The sequence below is a fragment of the Anomaloglossus baeobatrachus genome, chromosome 4 (genome assembly GCF_048569485.1).
Source record: "Anomaloglossus baeobatrachus isolate aAnoBae1 chromosome 4, aAnoBae1.hap1, whole genome shotgun sequence".
NCBI lineage: Eukaryota > Metazoa > Chordata > Amphibia > Anura > Aromobatidae > Anomaloglossus > Anomaloglossus baeobatrachus.
In genome coordinates, this window is record NC_134356.1 from 373,919,183 (window position 1) to 373,939,884 (window position 20,702).

A 20,702-nucleotide genomic window follows, 5' to 3' on the forward strand; every position below is an offset into this window, starting at 1 on the left:
CCGTGCATATTTGTCGGCCGCGCTTTTTACTAGAGTCCCCGGCTTTTGCGACCTAGTTCCGTTTCGTTCCCGCCCCCAGGCCTGCCAGTCAGGGGAAGGGCGGGACACTGTACAGAACGTCAGCGCCGAGGGCTGGAATCTGCTTTACATACTCCAGCCCTCACATTGAGCACAGTGGGAAGCCAGTTTCCCGCACTTTGTCTGAGGCACGCCCACGGTCCGCCCCTCTTCACAGAACGCCGGCAGCCATTCCTGTGTGCAGGCTGAGCTGGAAAGGGGAGACAAGTTCTGGGAGACCCAGGCACGGGATTCTGGCGACTACACACCCGCTTTTAGCGGGCGGTAAGCGGCACCTCCGGTGCTGACCCCACTAGTGACGAAGTGTTCAATTGTATTTTTATGCTTGCATGCTATACATTGCACTAAACGGTCGCTGGTGATTCTTGGCTATATACCCTCCTAGATTGCTCTGTGGAGAATACAGCATGTCGTCCGCAAAAAACAGGGGTGCCAAGGCACAGGCTTTCTATGCTGCTTGCACCGCTTGTGAGGCTGTTCTACCGGCAGGTTCCACTGACCCCCATTGTGTGCAGTGTTCGGCCCCTGTGCCCCCTGCTCGGCCGGGGCCTCTGCTGGAGGTGTCCCAGAGAGATCCACCTGTGAATACTGTCCAGGTGACGGGGACAGAGTTTGCAATTTTTGCGGATAGATTATCTGTGACTATGTCTCAGATTCTAGAAACTTTGCAGTCTAGACCAGTAACTCAGACCATGGGCACTGTTGATTCATTGCTCCCTGGTCCCCCTCAGTTGGAACAGCTCCGGGCTCCGGGGGTGTCCCATGCATCCCAGGGTGATGGCTCTGACACGGACGACAGTCCCAGACAGCCTAAGCGAGCTCGCTATGAGCGGCCCTCTACATCATCTCACTGGTCAGGGTCTCAGCAGGAGGATTCTCTGTGTGATGAGCCGGAGGTAGCTGATCAGGATTCTGATCCTGAGACCGCTCTCAATCTGGATACTCCTGATGGTGACGCCATAGTGAACGATCTTATCGCGTCCATCAATAAAATGTTGGATATTTTCCCCCAGCTCCTCCAGTGGAGGAGTCAGCTTCACAGCAGGAGAAATTCCATTTCAGGTATCCCAAGCGTAAATTAAGTACTTTTCTGGACCATTCTGACTTTAGAGAGTCAGTCCAGAAACACCACGCTTATCCAGATAAGCGTTTCTCCAAACGGCTTAAGGATACACGTTATCCCTTTCCTCCTGACGTGGTCAAGAGCTGGACCCAGTGTCCCAAGGTGGATCCCCCTATCTCCAGGCTTGCGGCTAGATCCATAGTTGCAGTGGAGGATGGGGCTGCACTTAAAGATGCCACTGACAGACAGATGGAGCTCTGGTTGAAATCCATCTATGAAGATATCGGCGCGTCGTTTGCTCCTGCATTCGCAGCCGTATGGGCACTCCAAGCTATTTCAGCTGGTCTTACACAGATTGACACGGTCACACGTACATCTGTTCCGCAGGTGGCATCCTTAACCTCTCAAATGTCTGCATTTGCGTCTTACGCGATTAATGCGGTTCTGGACTCTACGAGCCGTACGGCAGTGGCATCCGCCAACTCCGTGGTTTTACGCAGAGCCTTGTGGTTAAGGGAATGGAAAGCAGATTCTGCTTCCAAAAAATGTTTAACCAGTTTGCCATTTTCTGGTGACCGGCTGTTTGGTGAGCGTTTGGATGAAATCATTAAACAGTCCAAGGGTAAGGATTCATCCTTACCTCAGCCCAGACAAAACAAACCCCAACAGAGGAGGGGACAGTCGGGGTTTCGGTCCTTTCGAGGCTCGGGCAGGTCCCAATTCTCCTCGTCCAAAAGGACTCAAAAGGATCAGAGGAGTTCAGATTCTTGGCGGGCTCAGTCACGCCCAAAAAAGACAGCCGGAAGACCCGCTACCAAGGCGGCTTCCTCATGACTTCCGGCCTCCTCCCTCCGCATCCTCGGTCGGTGGCAGGCTCTCCCGCTTTGGCGACATTTGGCTGCCACAGGTCCAAGACCGTTGGGTGCGAGACATTCTGTCTCACGGGTACAGGATAGAGTTCAGTTCTCGTCCTCCAACTCGATTCTTCAGAACGTCTCCGCCTCCCGACCGAGCCGATGCTCTTCTGCAGGCGGTGTGCACTCTAAAGGCGGAAGGAGTGGTGATCCCTGTTCCTCTTCAAGAGCAAGGTCACGGTTTTTACTCCAATTTGTTTGTGGTACCAAAAAAGGACGGGTCTTTCCGTCCCGTTCTGGACCTAAAACTTCTCAACAACCACGTGAGAACCAGACGGTTCCGGATGGAATCCCTCCGATCCGTCATCGCCGCAATGTCTCAAGGAGATTTCCTAGCATCAATAGACATCAAGGATGCTTATCTCCACGTACCGATTGCTCCAGAGCATCAGCGTTTTCTACGCTTCGTTATAGGAGACGAACACCTTCAGTTCGTAGCCCTGCCTTTTGGTCTGGCGACAGCCCCACGGGTCTTCACCAAAGTCATGGCAGCTGTAGTTGCAGTCCTGCACTCTCAGGGACACTCCGTGATCCCTTACTTAGACGATCTGCTGGTCAAGGCGCCTTCTCAAGAGGCATGCCAACACAGCCTGAACGTGGCGCTGGAGACCCTCCAGGGTTTCGGGTGGATCATCAACTTTTCCAAGTCAACTCTAACCCCGACCCAGTCGATAACATATCTTGGCATGGAGTTTCATACTCTCTCAGCGATAGTGAAGCTTCCGCTTGTCAAACAGCGTTCACTACAGACAGGGGTGCAATCTCTCCTTCAAGGCCAGTCACACCCCTTGAGACGCCTCATGCACTTCCTAGGGAAGATGGTGGCAGCAATAGAGGCAGTCCCTTTCGCGCAGTTTCATCTGCGTCCACTACAATGGGACATTCTCCGCCAATGGGACGGGAGGTCGAAGTCCCTCGACAGCAACGTCTCTCTCTCTCAGGCGGCCAAGGATTCTCTTCGATGGTGGCTGCTTCCCACCTCATTGTCGAAAGTGAAATCCTTCCTACCCCCATCCTGGGCGGTGGTGACGACAGATGCGAGTCTGTCAGGTTGGGGAGCAGTCTTTCTCCACCACAGGGCTCAAGGTACGTGGTCTCAGCAAGAGTCCACCCTTCAGATCAACGTTCTGGATATCAGAGCAGTGTATCTTGCCCTACAAGCCTTCCAGCAGTGGCTGGAAGGCAAGCAGATCCATATTCAGTCGGACAACTCCACAGCGGTGGCATACATCAACCACCAAGGAGGAACTCGCAGTCGGCAAGCCTTCCAGGAAGTCCGGTGGATTCTGACGTGGGTGGAAGACACGGCTTCCACCATATCCGCAGTTCACATCCCAGGCGTGGACAACTGGGAAGCAGACTTCCTCAGTCGCCAGGGTATGGACGCAGGGGAATGGTCTCTTCACCCGAACGTGTTTCAGGAGATCTGTCGCCGCTGGGGGATGCCGGACGTCGACCTAATGGCGTCTCGGCACAACAACAAGGTCCCAGTTTTCATGGCACGGTCTCACGATCACCGAGCTCTGGCGGCAGACGCCTTAGTTCAAGATTGGTCGCAGTTCCGGCTTCCTTATGTGTTTCCACCTCTGGCTCTGTTGCCCAGAGTGCTGCGCAAGATCAGGTCCGACTGCCGCCGCGCCATCCTCGTCGCTCCAGACTGGCCAAGGAGGTCGTGGTACCCGGATCTGTGGCACCTCGCGGTAGGCCAACCGTGGGCACTACCAGATCGACCAGACTTGCTGTCTCAAGGGCCGTTTTTCCATCAGAATTCTGCGGCCCTGAACCTGACTGTGTGGCCATTGAGTCCTGGATCCTAGCGGGTTCAGGATTGTCTCAAGAGGTCATTGCCACCATGAGACAGGCCAGAAAACCTACCTCCGCCAAGATATACCACAGGACGTGGAAAATATTCTTGTCTTGGTGCTCTGCTCAGGGAGTCTCTCCCTGGCCATTTAGATTGCCTACTTTTCTTTCCTTCCTGCAATCCGGGTTGGAAAAAGGTTTGTCGCTCAGCTCCCTCAAGGGGCAAGTCTCAGCGCTATCTGTATTTTTTCAGAAGCGCCTAGCACGACTTCCTCAGGTACGCACGTTCCTGCAAGGGGTCTGTCATATCGTCCCTCCTTACAAGCGGCCGTTAGAGCCCTGGGATCTGAACAGGGTTCTAATTGTTCTTCAGAAGCCGCCTTTCGAGCCTATGAGGGATGTTTCCCTTTCTCGCCTTTCACAGAAAGTGGCCTTTCTAGTAGCGGTCACGTCTCTCCGGAGAGTGTCCGAGCTAGCAGCGCTGTCATGCAAATCTCCCTTCCTGGTGATTCACCAGGACAAGGTGGTTCTGCGCCCGATTCCGGAGTTTCTCCCTAAGGTGGTATCCCCGTTTCATCTTAATCAGGATATCTCCTTGCCTTCCTTGTGCCCTCATCCAGTTCATCAATGTGAAAAGGATTTGCATTTGTTGGATCTCGTGAGAGCGCTCAGGATCTACATTTCCCGCACGGCGCCCCTGCGCCGCTCGGATGCACTCTTTGTCCTTGTCGCTGGTCAGCGCAAAGGGTCGCAAGCTTCCAAATCCACCCTGGCTCGGTGGATCAAGGAACCAATTCTTGAAGCCTACCGTTCTGCTGGGCTTCCGGTTCCCTCAGGGCTGAAGGCCCATTCTACCAGAGCCGTGGGTGCGTCCTGGGCATTACAGCACCAGGCTACGGCTCAGCAGGTGTGCCAGGCGGCTACCTGGTCGAGTCTGCACACTTTTACCAAACACTATCAAGTGCATACCTACGCTTCGGCGGACGCCAGCCTAGGTAGACAAGTCCTTCAGGCGGCGACTGCCCACCTGTAGGGTAGGGCTGTTTTTACGGTCCTATCACGAGGGGTTATTATACCCACCCAGGGACTGCTTTTGGACGTCCCAATTGTCTGGGTCTCCCAATGGAGCGCCAAAGAAGAAGGGAATTTTGTTTACTTACCGTAAATTCCTTTTCTTCTAGCTCCAATTGGGAGACCCAGCACCCGCCCTGTTTGCTTAGGGATTTTTGTTTTTTCGGGTACACATGTTGTTCATGTTGAATGGTTTCGGTTCTCCGATGTTCCTTCGGATTGAATTTGTTCATAAACCAGTTATTGGCTTTCCTCCTTCTTGCTTTGGCACTAAAACTGAGGAGCCCGTGATCCCACGGGGGGTGTATAGGCAGAAGGGGAGGGGCCTTACACTTTTAAGTGTAATGCTTTGTGTGGCCTCCGGAGGCAGTAGCTATACACCCCAATTGTCTGGGTCTCCCAATTGGAGCTAGAAGAAAAGGAATTTACGGTAAGTAAACAAAATTCCCTTCTTCACAATCTTTACGAATTTAAGTTTGCTTTGAAAGATAGATTATATGATAAGTTCTCGGTGAGATGGAATCTTTGGTCAAAGAAGTTCAATCCCAATCTTATTATATTAAATCCTTGAGTTAGTGGAGCTACTAGCTGTAAAAATGATTTAATTATATTCTCCGTCTTTTTTATTCTAATAGTTACGTTTAGCAATTTATGTGTTAAGAGATTCAGTTTAAATTTTCAGCCAAAACTCTACTATAACTCTAGTTTACCTTTTTCTTTAATCATATAACCTTTCCCTCTCCCCCCCCCCCCTTTCTTTTTTTTTTTTTTTTGTTTTCCCCCTTTCCCGTGCTCCACTTTTTCTATTTCAAAAATTGAATGTTAATTTAACTTTAGATTGTAATTTGACTAATTGTTGTTAAGTTTTACTGTGTGAACAATTTGTTTTGTTTGAACCAAAATTTTAAAATAAAAAATATGTAAACAAGATCAAAAAGGGAGAAATCTATAAAGAGAATGTGTAGAAAATAACCTGTTGTTTATATCCGGTTATATTAGTTGTGTTAAACCAATCACCTTAGATCAGGAGTCTTAAACTATGCTGAATGTATGGCCTGCATATAGAAATAAATTGCATTTGGGGGGGGGGGACACATTCTTTGCAGGACAAAGTGACATTTTTAGGCCGGGGCCACACGGGGACTACTGCGATCCTCGCATTACGCTCGGCTCACGTTGGCAGCAGAGTGTCACTGCCACCGAGGTCCGATCATGTGATTGGACCTAAGCTGCGGAGGACAGGCCGGCTCTGAGGAGGGGAGGAAGGTATCTCTTCTCCGTTGTCGGCTATTTCCATTCCCGCTCTGCACTCGCAGTACACCGGTGTAATGCGAGTGCAGTGCGATGTTTCTCTCGCCCCATAGCCTTCAATGGGTGTGAGAGAAATGAGGATCACATGGCACCCGCAGAATGCAACTGTTTTCTCGGTCCGATTAGGGCTGAGAAAATAATCGCTCATGGGTGCTGGCACACAGGCTAATATTGGTCTGACTGGAATGCAATGTTTTATCGCATTCCACTCGCTCCGTTTTTCATGCCGTGTGTCTTAGGCCTTAGTGATACCATATATTTCTTTTCTATACACCTTTTGGAACTTTTTTTTTTAAATGGCATCCATCAGCTGAACGCAGTGGGTCCTGACCTGCGGGTCCGCGAGTCTCCTTTGCAGCTGCTTGTACCCACGATCAGGGTTCAGTGCGTTTCGGTCTCTCGCTTGTGTTCTCTCTACGGAGGACGCATGCTAATCCGTAGCAAACACCTGACATGCTGCGTTCTGGAAAGCCGCACCGCAGGTCAGTGTTTACTGCGGGAAAAACAAGCACAGTGGGCATAGGATTTCTAGAAATCCATCCACTGTGCTTGTACTGTACAACACAGCATTGTGGACGCAGCTGAGGTAGGCTGCGTCCAAAACGCTGAAAACTGATCGTTGGCATGCATCCTTACACTCAGCACCGTATAGTAATTTTGGACAACATCCAGTAATGTGCTCATCCTTGTCCCCACCATTGTAGTAATGTACCCCACCCTATAGTAATTTGTCAATCTTGGTCCCAGTCCTGTAATAATGTGCCCATCCTGGTCCTCATCCAGTAGTAATGTGCCCCATCCTCCTCCTCATCTTGAAGTAATGTGCCAATCTGTTCCCTCTGTGTCCTCTTTCTTGCGGCCTGCACACCCATTGATGATCGCAGTCGGTGCAGGGGCCGCCACAGTCAGCTTTTTTTCATTTGAATGTATTTCCGGCACCATGGAGAAAAGCTCTCTGCATTTATATCAATGACAGCCACTGGCTAATCAGAGGTCAGCAGCCGACATTGGCAGATGACAGCTATTGATATAGCTGCAGAGAGCTTCTCTGTGCGGCGCCGGTAATAAATTCAACTGAAATAAAACTGTAACAGTAGCGGCGGCGATCGTCAACTGCTCTCCTGGCCACAAAAAGCTGCCTTGGGCTTCATGTGGCCCGTGTGTTTGAGACCCCTGCTTTAGATGGTAGTCACCTCCTCCCCCTTTCTTTCCAAAACCTAAGATTATGGCTCAAAAGCAGTCAGAGCCACCTATTGCTTATATTCATGAGGTTGCTGAAAAGTACATGAAGTCTACTATTACGGCCCATACCAAAGGAAAGGAAGTTGCCAAATAATTAAGCACACCTTATATAGGGTGTTGTCATTACACCCCTCCTCATTACAGAGATGCACATCACCTGATTTACTTAATTGCTAGTTGGCTCTCAAGCCTATACAGCTTGGAGTAGGATAACATGTATAAAAAGTATCATGTGATCAAAATACTCTTGCTTAATAATTCTGCACACAGTGTAGGTTAATGTTGATGGGCTTTTCCTTTAACTAAACTATGCAAACAATAGATAATTTTCTAATTACACATTGCTTATAAAGGAACAAAATCTGAATATAAAACAGATTTATAATGGCTGTATGTCAGTATATGCATTTATTCTTCTGGTCTTGTTGATTTTCTCTATATATCTAACCAGCTTCACAATCATAAATTTATATTTGTCTTTATAGTATTACCTGGACCCGCCAATAAAACTGAGAGAAGCCCTCGAGCGGTACGGCCTTACATCTGAAGACTTTTTTGTCATGAACCATGGAGACTCTAGACTCATGAACATACAGTGATAATCCCAATGAAGAATGGGAAACATCCTGAAATGATTTGCATTATGAGTGGGATGCAGTGGTTTTTCTATGAATTCTTCTACTTTTATGATCTACACCAAAGTGTATTAATGCTTACACGGAATCAATAGTAAATAATTGATTTACTTGAATATTAAGAAAATAATTTGATATACCATGGTGATTTTAAGTAAACATTTGGAAGTCTTCCAAATCCTTTTAATTTGATCTAGCACATTAGCTATAAGCATATTGCTTTCCTACTGATGACTTTAATCATTGTGCCTTTTCTCCGACACGGTAAAAGAACCTAGACCACAGGCGTTGGCTCTTCATATTCGGGATGTAGATTATTTTGCAGTAGATAATCTACCATTCATTTACCCTTTTTACTGTTATAAGTACTGTACTTTGGATATACCCACTAGAGCTCAGAACACAGATTCACGACCCTTCACAATGGCATGCCATTCTCATTTATTTCAGTGGACAGAACAAGTTTTTCTGATGCTGCTTTAAGGTGAAGAACCAGATCGGTCACAAAATAATTTGGCCGTGTAATAGGACATTAATAAACGCCTCTAATGACTGCAGGAACATGATCCATTCATGGGAGGGCTCCCTACAGCTTTCTCCACATTGGGGAGATGTATACACGATATTCAGTCTCCGCTGTACACCATTCAGATTGTTGGCATCCGGCTGTAAACATTTAACCTGAATGCTAACATCAGCATGCTCTGCCTGACATACACCCTTGGCTCAACGCATACCTATAATTTATTTTTGGCATAAAAGAACGTTCAGATCTAAACTTTTATATAAATTGTACTAAGGGAGATTTTCCTCACTTTATAGGAGCCTGTTTTATATTAGATACACACAACTTTACAGTCCAGAGCCTTCATTAAGGGAAGATGTGTATTCTGCCTGTGTGCCAGCAGCAGTGAGAAGAGACGCTGCCCACATCTCATGGTGCAAAGTGCTGTGCAGATGCTGCAAAGTATTACAGAACTGATAGAAAGCAGACCCCAACAATTACAAACCCAGCACAAGGGCATTTAAAGACCCTAAATATTTCAAAGACTGTAATTGATCCTATTAACAGCTAAAGCTGCGTCCACGTAGTACAGTTTTGTATCTATTGTCTGAAAATTGTACTGTATTGTGGCCTAATAAATACACCTGAGGGCATTACACACCTCCCCAAAATACTGGGAAATACCACTATATATTCATATGGTTTACAGAACCGAGGGCTGAGTAAGCCACTAATACTACTGACTCCAAGATTACCTCGAATACCAATCAGAGCAGACTTCTACCTGGAATAAGGGAATTGTGATTGGCTCTTGTTAAGGTAGAGACCGATGTAGTGTCCACAGCACTGTATGCAGTTTTACAGAAAGTTGTTTTTGAAATTATCTATTGCCATGCAAGAGTTTTGCTTTAAGTGGTAGATCCTTTTTGTTTGTGTTGGAGTTTAAAGCATAACAGTCACATTTTTATTTAATACATATCAATAGTATAAATAAGCAACTTTGTAATATAACTTAGACAGATCTGCTTCTATCTCTGCCATTGATCAGTCATTATCAAAATTCTCAATTCTAAGGTAAAATCTGTGTTCAGTGAAGACTTTCCCATTATTGAGATAGATGGCAGTTAGTACTGATGAGATTCTTTGTAGATAGGAGAGGGGTTGAGCTTTGGCTCGAGCTCCTCCCTCTTCCTGTCATGCAATCTTATCAGTAACAACTGCAATCTATATAGCTAGTATGAGAAGCTCTAATGCTGGGTTCACACATAGCGACACAGCAGCGATCACGACGGGCGACCTGACCTTATCAGGATCGCTGCTGCGTCGTTACATGGTCGCTGGTGAGCGGTCAACCATGCAGATCTCACCAGTGACCAACCCCCAGCGACGAGTGGAAGTGGTGCTGCGCTTGGTAACTAAGGTAAATATCGGGTAACCAAGGGCTTGGTTACCCGATATTTACATTAGTTACCAGCGCACACCGCTTAGCGCTGGCTCCCTGCACGCCAGAGTACACATTGGGTTAATAAGCAAACGGCAGCGTGAGAGCGGCGGACGCTAGTAACTAAGGTAAATATCGGGTAACCAAGGAAAGGGCTTCTTGGTTATCCGATGTTTACTGTGGTTACAGCTTACCGCAGGCTGCCAGACGCCGGCTCCCTGCTCGCTTCAGTTCGTCGCTCTCTCGCTGTCACACACAGCGATGTGTGCTTCACAGCGGGAGAGCAACGAGCAAAAAATAAAGCAGGACATTCAGCAACGAGCGGCGACCTCACAGCAGGGGCCAGGTCGTTGCTGGATGTCACACACAGTGACGGGATGTCACTGCCACGTCACAGAAAATGGTGACGTAGCAGCGACGTCGTTGTCGCTGTGTCTGACACCACCTTAACTCCTCCATTATCATCATAGAATCTCATCAGTAACAACTGCCATCTCCTATCTCAGTAATGGGAAAGTCTTCACTGATTACAGATTTTACCTCCGAATTGTGATGACTGATTAATTCTGGCAGAGTAAGAAGCAAATTTGTCTTAGATGTGTACTATTGATTTATAAAAGAAATTAAAATGGACGGTTAAGGTTCTGTTTTTACTTTACGTACATGCTTTAGTGAGGATTCCTATAGGAAGTGCCTTTCTGAAAAGGGAAAAAAAAACTTGCGTAACTGTATATGTAAGTTAAAACTTATATGATCGGAAAGCTTGTTACTTCCTGTTTGGAGAGGAATGTATGTATAAAGAAAAAAGGATGGAAATGGCTGAATGTATAATAAGTAATATAAATATTAAATCAAAATTCTTATCAATAATTGCTGTCTTTTTTTCAGATGTTTACAATGCTGACCGCTTTAATGATTGTGTACTATGTATGGTGTTAACCAATAGAAAAGCACAGGGCAGGTATGGCTTGTTTCACAATGTGTCTTCCTTTTGTGTCCTTAAAAAAAAATTGTTTAAAAGAACTGAGAGTCCTCACTTGTTGATACCTTCTAATGGCTACCTGAAAAGATGGGAATATTTAGCAAGCTTTCGAGACTACTCAGGTCTCTTCCTCAGGCTCAGCATAACACAAAATCTGAAGAGTCACATTTCTACACAGCAGGACATAGAATGGAGCAGTAAATAAGACAAGTTATGTGAAGCAGAACTATCAGCATGGCAAGGGCACAAACTTGTGGCCATAAATATTGCAGCAGTTCATAGATAAGGAGTGTGAAAATTGTATTGACCTTTTTGTGTGTCCTTTATACAGCTAAATATCAGTAACTAGATACCTTTGTATAGTAGAGTGCATTCTGGTGTGCTATTCCATGCACCTAAAATAGATGGAATCCCTGATTTACAGCAGCCAGACATGGATAAAGGACAATATTTGGTGTCTGCGGATGTGATTAATAGTTAAGCAAAAGGATTTGCAGGACTGTGGCCCAGCAGTCACATCCATAGTCCGTATCTGCCTGACCAGAGACCTGCAAACTTCCTAACACCAGCTGGCATCACTTCAGTCAGTATACCCACCAAAAACACACAGAGAATGTTGGCACGTAAGAGGTGGATTGGAAGCCACAGGCTACTGACCTGGCTACTGGACCAGTGCCCTACAGGTATTTTTGCTCAACTCTAGCTAAAATGTATACACTGGAGGCTTTAATCGCTCATATGGTAAATAGCCTTTGAAGATGCAATGTGAAGCAACCCTAGTATTTTACAACTCCAATCTCTGATATTTCAGCATTTGCTGACTTAATAGCATACAGTTAACATTCTAGATGGAAGGTATCCTAGAGTCCTACTTGGCAGGTGTTTCAATCCCATTTTTTACAACTTTAATAAAGTTATTGATTACTATTTTGTGTATTGTGATCAGTTATTGCAACCAAATTACTATCTGTCCTTAACAATTGTGAATAAAGAGGACTGGGAACCTTTGTATTCTAAAACAGTCAAAATAAAACACTCTGATCATGTGACTTTTCTAGCAATTTAATAAATACTCTTCACACCGGCAGTTAAGTTACAATCTGGCATGTTTCCATTGTCCAACTGCTACCAAATCACATTTACAGATGAGCATTATTCCAACTTTCTGTATTATCATTGTGAATTTAATGTTATTCTGTATAGTAGTTTACATCTTCATGTTTCCACCCATACTGCATGTTTCTTGGAAGCAGATATCTAAGATACTGTAGGGAGGAGAAAAAAAAATCTCTACATCAAGAATATTTGAGTGTTTTGGCACCTATACATCTTCTCACTTGTTCTTTTATTTCTGGATCAGGGAAAAGTAATAACGGTGCGAGATTTCTCTGGAGTGCGGCTGGATCTTCAAACAGGACTGCATAGAGTGAGTCTTCATTGTAGTGACCCTGCCCATCACATTCTCTGCCCAGGTTCTCAGAAAGATTTGCTGAAAATGTCAGTGCTCTTATAAGAACATCCCTTGTACTGCTGCAGTCAAAGATAAATGTCAGCGCTGATGGTGCCTGGAATTAAATGAGAATTATTTACCATGTGTCTAAATTCTAATCCTGTCCTATATTTAATTACCAATATTCTTTATGAACCTGTTCAGGACATTAAAAAAAAAAAATAAAGATCTAAAGCATAAGTTGATATATGTGCAATAGTAAAAGCACATTCATACAGTGTCCATTTCACAGACAAAACTCAAGACACAAAATGAGCATATACCCTATCCTAAGTAAATAGTACTAGTACATGTAGATAACACAGGGTACTTGATTAAAGTGAAGCTGGCCCAGGTTTTTGCTATGTAAGCTGAGGACATCATGCTGTAAGAGTTAAAAGGGAATAGACACCAGGTTTTTACTACCCCATCTACCAGCAGCATAATGTAGAGACAGAAATCCTGATTCCAGTGATGTCACTGAACTGTGTGATCATTTGTGATAAAATCAATGTTTTTTCTGCTTCAGATCTAGCAGTTATACATGCTCATGAATATGCTGGACTACCTAGCAGCAGACCAGGTAGTCCACTAATGATAAATAAAAAATAATTTTCCCTTCACGACGACAGCGCCACCAGAGAGATAGGTCCGCCCACCTTAGGGGCGGCATCTCTCCCCCTGACTCAGTTTTGGTTTCCTGTCCTAGGATGGGAGACCCTGCAGTGCTGTGGCGCTGCCACGGTGAAGAGGACGGCATGTACCTGGGGCTGAGTGGAGCTGGAGGATGCGGGCTCCATGGCCTCAGCCCTGAATGCGTCGGCGGGGGGTTCCCGTGGGAGCGATGCTACGAGGGAGAGGCTTACCTTCCAGGTAACAGAGGCCTTCTCCCGTGTCCCTGCTCAGCGCCCGGCGGCTGGCTCAGCAGATGGGACGAGCACCGGCGCGCTCCCCACGCTTCAGGAAGTGAATCGGAAGTGACAGACAGGAGACCGGATGCCACTTCTGCGCATGCGCGGTAGGCGGCAAGATGGCGCTGCCTACCGCTAGTCACTGCCTGTATATTTGGATGTGCGTGCCAGTGGCAAATTGCTTTTTCTTTGTCGCTCCTTATTGGGAGACCCAGACAATTGGGTGTATAGCTATGCCTCCGGAGGCCACACAAAGTATTACACTAAAAGTGTAAAGCCCCTCCCCTTCAGCCTATACACCCCCCGTGCTGCCACGGGCTCATCAGTTTTTATGCTTTGTGCGAAGGAAGTCAGACATGCACGCATAGCTCCACAGCTTAGTCAGCAGCAGCTGCTGACTATGTCGGATGGAAGAAAAGAGGGCCCATAACAGGGCCCCCAGCATGCTCCCTTCTCACCCCACTCTTGTCGGCGGTGTTGTTAAGGTTGAGGTATCCATTGCGGGTACGGAGGCTGGAGCCCACATGCTGCTTTCCTTCCCCATCCCTCAATTAGGGCTCTGGGTGAAGTGGGATCCTTTCGGTCTCCAGGCACAGGAGACCGTGCTCCATCCACAGCTCCTGAGGACCATGCTGGATAGGAGCCGAGTATCGTTCAGGGACATGGCCCTGCTACTTTGAGGTACTCTGTGTCCCCGTGGGGACCGCGCACAGCAACACTCCAGCATTGCTGGGTGTGCTAGTGCACCGGGGACAGCAGCGCTGACTGCGTTTGTGCCATTACACACTTCAGCGTCGCTGAGTGTGTTCGTGTAGGGGGACTGCCGCGCTGACCGCCGCTGCCATGGTTATCACTGCGGCGCGGCTGGGACTGTTAGTGCGCCGGGGACTTCCGCGCCGACCGCGCTTATACGGCGGCCGCGCTTATAACTCGAGTCCCCGGCTTTTGCGGCCTAGTCTCGTTTTCTTCCCGCCCCCAGCCCTGCCAGTCAGGGGAAGGGCGGGACGCTGTACAGGACGGCAGCACTGAGGGCTGGAGCATGCTTTGCATACTCCACCCCCCCTCACTCTGCACAGTGGGGCACCAGTTCCCGCACTTTTCTGGGTCACGCCCACGGCTCCCTCCTCTCCTCAGGACGCCGGCAGCCATTCCTCTCAGCTCTGCTAACGCTGGAGAGGAGAGACAAGCTCAGGGAGACCCAGGCAGGATTTCTGGTGCCCACACAACCACTTTGCGAAGGCGGTAAGCAGCACCTGTGGTGCTGGCCCCACTAGTGCAGAAGTGTACTTATAGATTATATGATTATAGACTATACTTTACACTGTATGGTGCACTGTTGATTTTTGTCTATATAACCTCCTGTATTGCTCAGAGGAGACAACAGCATGTCGTCCACAAATAGCAAGGGTGCCAAAGCACAGACTTACTATGCTGCCTGTGCAGCATGTACGGCTATACTGCCGGCAGGTTCCACTGACCCTCATTGTGTGCAATGCTCGGCCCCTGTGGCACTTTCTCAGCCGGAGCCTCTGCTAAGGGTGGCCCAGGGAGAACCACCTGTTAACACTGTCCAGGTGACAGGGACGGAGTTTGCAGTTTTTACTGAAAGACTTTCTGAGACTATGGCTAAGATATTAGAAGCCTTGCAGTCCAGGCCGGCATCTCAAGCCAGGGGCACTGTGGAATCATTGCCCCCTGGTCCCCCTCAGTTGGAACAGCAATGTCCTCCCGGGGTGTCTCATGGATCCCAGGGTGAGGTCTCTGACACGGACCGCAGCCCCAGACAGATTAAGCGAGCTCGCTATGATATCCCCTCGACATCATCACAATGTTCAGGGTCTCAGCGAGAGGACTCTCTGTATGATGAAGCGGAGGTAGCTGATCAGGATTCTGATCCTGAAGCCGCTCTCAACCTTGATACTCCTGATGGGGACGCCATAGTGAATGATCTTATTGCGTCCATCAATGAAATGTTGGATATTTCTCCCTCAGCTCCTCCATTGGAGGAGTCAGCTTCTCAGCAGGAGAAATTCCGTTTCAGGTTTCCCAAGCGTACAAAGAGTATGTTTCTGGACCACTCTGACTTCAGAGAGGCAGTCCAGAAACACCGAGCTTGTCCAGATAAGCGTTTTTCCAAGCGCCTTAAGGATACACGTTACCCTTTCCCCCCTGACGTGGTCAAGGGCTGGACTCAGTGTCCCAAGGTGGATCCTCCAATCTCCAGACTGGCGGCTAGATCCATAGTTGCAGTGGAAGATGGAGCTTCACTCAAGGATGCCACTGACAGACAGATGGAGCTCTGGTTGAAATCCATCTATGAAGCTATCGGCGCGTCTTTTGCTCCAGCATTCGCAGCCGTATGGGCACTCCAAGCTATCTCAGCTGGTCAGGCGCAAATTGACGCACTCACACGTACGTCTGCGCCGCAGGTGGCGTCCATAACCTCTCAAACGTCGGCATTTGCGTCCTACGCTATTAATGCTGTCCTGGACTCTGCGAGCCGTACGGCGGTTGCAGCCGACAATTCGGTGGCAATACGCAGGGCCTTGTGGCTGCGGGAATGGAAGGCAGATTTGGCTTCCAAAAAGTGCTTAACTGGATTGCCATTTTCTGGCGACCGTTTGGTGAGAGATTGGATGAAATCATCAAACAATCCAAGGGAAAGGAAACATCCTTACCCCAGGCCAAACCAAAAACACCCCAACAGAGGAGGGGACAGTCGAGGTTTCGGTCCTTTCGGGGTGCGGGCAGGTCCCAATTCTCCTTGTCCAAAAGGCCTCAGAAGGATCAGAGGAACTCCGACGCATGGCGGTCTAAATCACGCCCTAAAAAGACCGCCGGAGGTCTCATGACTTACGGCCTCCTCACACCGCATCCTCGGTCGGTGGCAGGCTCTCCCGCTTTTGCGACACCTGGCTACCACAAGTAAAAGACCGTTGGGTGAGAGACATTTTGTCTCACGGTTACAGGATAGAGTTCAGCTCTCGTCCTCCGACTCGATTCTTCAGAACATCTCCGCCTCCCGAGCGAGCCGAGGCTCTTCTGCAGGCGGTGGGCATTCTGAAGGCAGAAGGAGTGGTGGTCCCGGTTCCTCTTCAGCAACAGGGTCACGGTTTCTACTCCAACCTGTTTGTGGTTCCAAAGAAGGACGGGTCCTTCCGTCCTGTTTTGGACCTAAAACTGCTCAACAAACACGTAAGGACCAGGCGGTTCCGGATGGAATCCCTCCGCTCCGTCATCGCCTCAATGTCCCAAGGAGATTTCCTAGCATCGATCGATATCAAGGATGCTTATCTCCACGTACCAATTGCTCCAGAGCATCAGCGCTTCTTGCGCTTCGCCATAGGAGACGAACACCTTCAGTTCGCGGCACTGCCGTTCGGCCTGGCGACAGCCCCAAGGGTTTTCACCAAGGTCATGGCTACAGTAGTTGCGGTCCTCCACTCTCCGGGTCACTCAGTGATACCTTACTTAGACGATCTGCTGGTCAAGGCACCCTCTCAAGAGGCATGCCAACACAGCCTCAACGTTACTCTGGAGATTCTCCAGAGTTTCGGGTGGATCATCAATTTTCCAAAGTCAAATCTGACACCGGTCCAATCGCTGACATATCTTGGCATGGAGTTTCATACTCTTCCAGCGATAGTGAAGCTTCCGCTGGACAAACAGCGTTCACTACAGACAGGGGTGCAATCTCTCCTTCAAGGTCGGTCACACCCCTTGAGGCGCCTCATGCACTTCCTGGGGAAGATGGTGGCAGCAATGGAAGCAGTCCCTTTCGCGCAGTTTCACCTGCGTCCACTTCAATGGGACATCCTACGCAAGTGGGACAGGATGCCGACGTCCCTAGACAGGAACGTCTCCCTCTCTCAGGCAACCAAAGCTTCCCTTCGGTGGTGGCTTCTTCCCACCTCATTATCGAAGGGGAAATCCTTCCTACCCCCATCCTGGGCGGTGGTCACGACGGACGCGAGTCTGTCAGGGTGGGGAGCAGTTTTTCTCCACCACAGGGCTCCGGGTACGTGGACTCAGCAAGAGTCCTCACTTCAGATCAATGTTCTGGAGATCAGGGCAGTGTATCTTGCCCTAAAAGCGTTCCAGCAGTGGCTGGAAGGCAAGCAGATCCGAATTCAGTCGGACAACTCCACAGCGGTGGCTTACATCAACCACCAAGGTGGGACACACAGTCGGCAAGCCTTCCAGGAAGTCCGGCGGATTCTGCTGTGGGTGGAAGCCACAGCATCCACCATATCCGCAGTTCACATCCCGGGCGTAGAAAACTGGGAAGCAGACTTTCTCAGTCGCCAGGGCATGGACGCAGGGGAATGGTCCCTTCACCCGGACGTGTTTCAGGAGATCTGTTGCCGCTGGGGGATGCCGGACGTCGACCTAATGGCGTCACGGCACAACAACAAGGTCCCAACATTCATGGCTCGATCTCAAGATCACAGAGCTCTGGCGGCAGACGCCTTAGTTCAGGATTGGTCGCAGTTTCGGCTTCCTTATGTGTTTCCTCCTCTGGCACTGTTGCCCAGAGTGTTACGCAAGATCAGGGCCGACTGCCGCCGCGTCATCCTCGTCGCTCCAGACTGGCCGAGGAGGTCGTGGTACCCGGATCTGTGGCATCTCACGGTCGGCCAACCGTGGGCACTGCCAGACCGACCAGATTTGCTGTCTCAAGGGCCGTTTTTCCTAGCGTCTTCAGGATTATCTCAAGAGGTCATTGCCACTATGAGACAGGCTAGGAAACCAACGTCCGCCAAGATCTACCACAGGACGTGGAAAATATTCCTGTCGTGGTGCTCTGCTCAGGGGTTTTCTCCCTGGCCATTTGCCTTGCCCACTTTTCATCTCAATCAGGACATCTCCTTACCCTCGTTTTGTCCTCATCCAGTTCACCAATGTGAAAAGGATTTGCACTTGTTAGATCTGGTGAGAGCACTCAGACTCTACATTTCTCGTACGGCGCCCCTGCGCCGCTCGGATGCACTCTTTGTCCTTGTCGCTGGCCAGCGTAAAGGGACACAAGCTTCCAAGTCAACCCTGGCTCGGTGGATCAAGGAACCAATTCTCAAAGCTTACCGTTCCTCGGGGCTTCCGGTTCCCTCAGGACTGAAGGCCCATTCTACCAGGGCCGTGGGAGCGTCCTGGGCCTTGCGACACCAGGCTACGGCTCAGCAGGTGTGTCAGGCAGCTACCTGGTCGAGCCTGCACACTTTCACGAAACACTATCAGGTGCATACCTATGCTTCGGCAGATGCCAGCCTAGGTAGGCGAGTCCTTCAGGCGGCAGTTGCCCACCTGTAGGACGGAGCCGTTACGGCTCTATTATGAGGTATTATTTACCCACCCAGGGACTGCTTTTGGACGTCCCAATTGTCTGGGTCTCCCAATAAGGAGCGACAAAGAAGAAGGGAATTTTGTTTACTTACCGTAAATTCCTTTTCTTCTAGCTCCAATTGGGAGACCCAGCACCCGCCCCTGTTTTTTGTATACACATGTTGTTCATGTTAAATGGTTTCAGTTCTCCGATATTCCTTCGGATTGAATTTACTTTAAACCAGTTTATAATTTTTTCCTCCTTCGGGCTTTTGCACCAAAACTGATGAGCCCGTGGCAGCACGGGGGGTGTATAGGCTGAAGGGGAGGGGCTTTACACTTTTAGTGTAATACTTTGTGTGGCCTCCGGAGGCATAGCTATACACCCAATTGTCTGGGTCTCCCAATTGGAGCTAGAAGAAAAGGAATTTACGGTAAGTAAACAAAATTCCCTTCTTTTGCGGCCAAAACTTCCAGCTTTAGCATGGAGGATTCACAGGAAGCTTCCCGTGCTGGTGAAAAGAGCAAACTGCAGTCACCAAAGAGGTCTCTGCACCATGGGAGCGGTGGCAGTCGTTCCAGTGAGGGTCATCTGGCTCAGCGTTCTGCAGCTTCCCGCAGGACCCGTTCGCCTGAAACAGTACCATCTGCACAGGATTGGGGTAAGCTGCCTATGGTCAGTAATTTCCATTTAATAGGGCATTCCTTGTCCCCTTTTTTTCCCTGATTCTTAGGATCAGCCACATAAAAGATCTGCTAAGACCAAGCATAGGGAATGTCCGTTATGCAAGGCCCCATTACCATCGGATAGCCAGAAGAAATTATGTGCGGCTTGTATTCAGCGCATGTTAGCACAGGAAGCACCGGCTTTCACCAATAGCCTCAGGGACGTCAATCGGGAGGAGGTTTGGGAATCCCCTTCCTTGCCATCCTCTAATGTTTCTACCCCATGGGAACGGGAGCTAGGAGAGGCATCTGATTCTGCATCAGGGGCCACTTTATCTTCCTCAGAATCATTCATCCTTGGAAGAGGACGTCAGGGGTAAACAGTGTTTCCCCATTGCAGAAGTCAGTCATCTCCTGAAGGCAGTCAGGGCGACAATGGGCCTTGTAGACACAAAGGGCCCGGAATCCATTGAGGATATTATGTTCAGTGGCCTGGAGCACAAGAAACGTTGCACCTTTCCAGTTCATGAAAAAGTTAAAAGGCTGATTAAGGATCAGTGGGGCAACCCAGAGAAATGTGCATACCCTCCTGCCTTGTTCAAGAGGAAGTATCCCTTCCAGGAGGACGATGCCTCTCTATGGGATCAGTGTCCAAAAATTGATGTGGCTGTAGCCAAAATGGCGAAACAGTCTTTACCGTTTGAGGATCTCGGATCCTTGAACGATCCTTTGGACCACAAGGCGGGCTCCTATCTGCGCTCTGCCTGGAAGACCTCAGCAGGAGCGCTCCGGCCAGCGGTCGCAGGTACTTGTGTGACTAGATCCCTAATGGTCTGGCTCCAGCATCTGGAGGATCAGTTTACCCAAGACATCCCTCGTGAGAAACTGCTGGCTGATATCTCTAAGGCTAAAAGGGCAGCTGCCTTCCAAGCAGACTCTTCGGCGGATACTCTGCGGTTGTCAGCAAAATCGGCAGCACTTGCTAACTCGGCGAGGCGCTCTCTTTGGCTGAAAGGATGGCCCGGAGACGCTCAATCCAAATCTAAGCTGTGTGCTATGCCGTGTGAGGGAGAGTACCTGTTTGGTAACACCCTGGATGACCTCCTTGAGAAGACGGGACAAGAAGGGGTTTCCTTTGTTCCCTTTAGGTAACGCAGCTTCAGGAGGAAGCGGGTCCCCAGGAGGAGGCAACCCTCATCCCAAGAAGGATGCTGCACTACACCAGCATAGAAATTAAAATAAACACCGAAATGGTACTTTAAATACTGGTTT

General features: G+C 48.9%; 2 protein-coding genes across 2 annotated transcripts in view; one reads left to right on the forward strand and one right to left on the reverse strand.

The window, feature by feature from the left end:
• The window catches only part of NAPEPLD (N-acyl phosphatidylethanolamine phospholipase D), a 46,415-nt gene extending 34,314 nt beyond the window's left edge, over positions 1 to 12,101 (forward strand). The window contains exon 5 of the mRNA XM_075345190.1: positions 7,968 to 12,101. Within this exon, the coding sequence (XP_075201305.1) occupies positions 7,968 to 8,081 (114 nt within the window). The 3' untranslated portion in view covers positions 8,082 to 12,101. The remainder of the gene's footprint in view (positions 1 to 7,967) is intronic.
• ARMC10 (armadillo repeat containing 10) overlaps positions 12,092 to 20,702 on the reverse strand; it is a 36,255-nt gene continuing 27,644 nt past the window's right edge. The window contains exon 6 of the mRNA XM_075345193.1: positions 12,092 to 12,610. Coding sequence (XP_075201308.1) covers positions 12,341 to 12,610 — 270 coding nt within the window. The 3' untranslated portion in view covers positions 12,092 to 12,340. The remainder of the gene's footprint in view (positions 12,611 to 20,702) is intronic.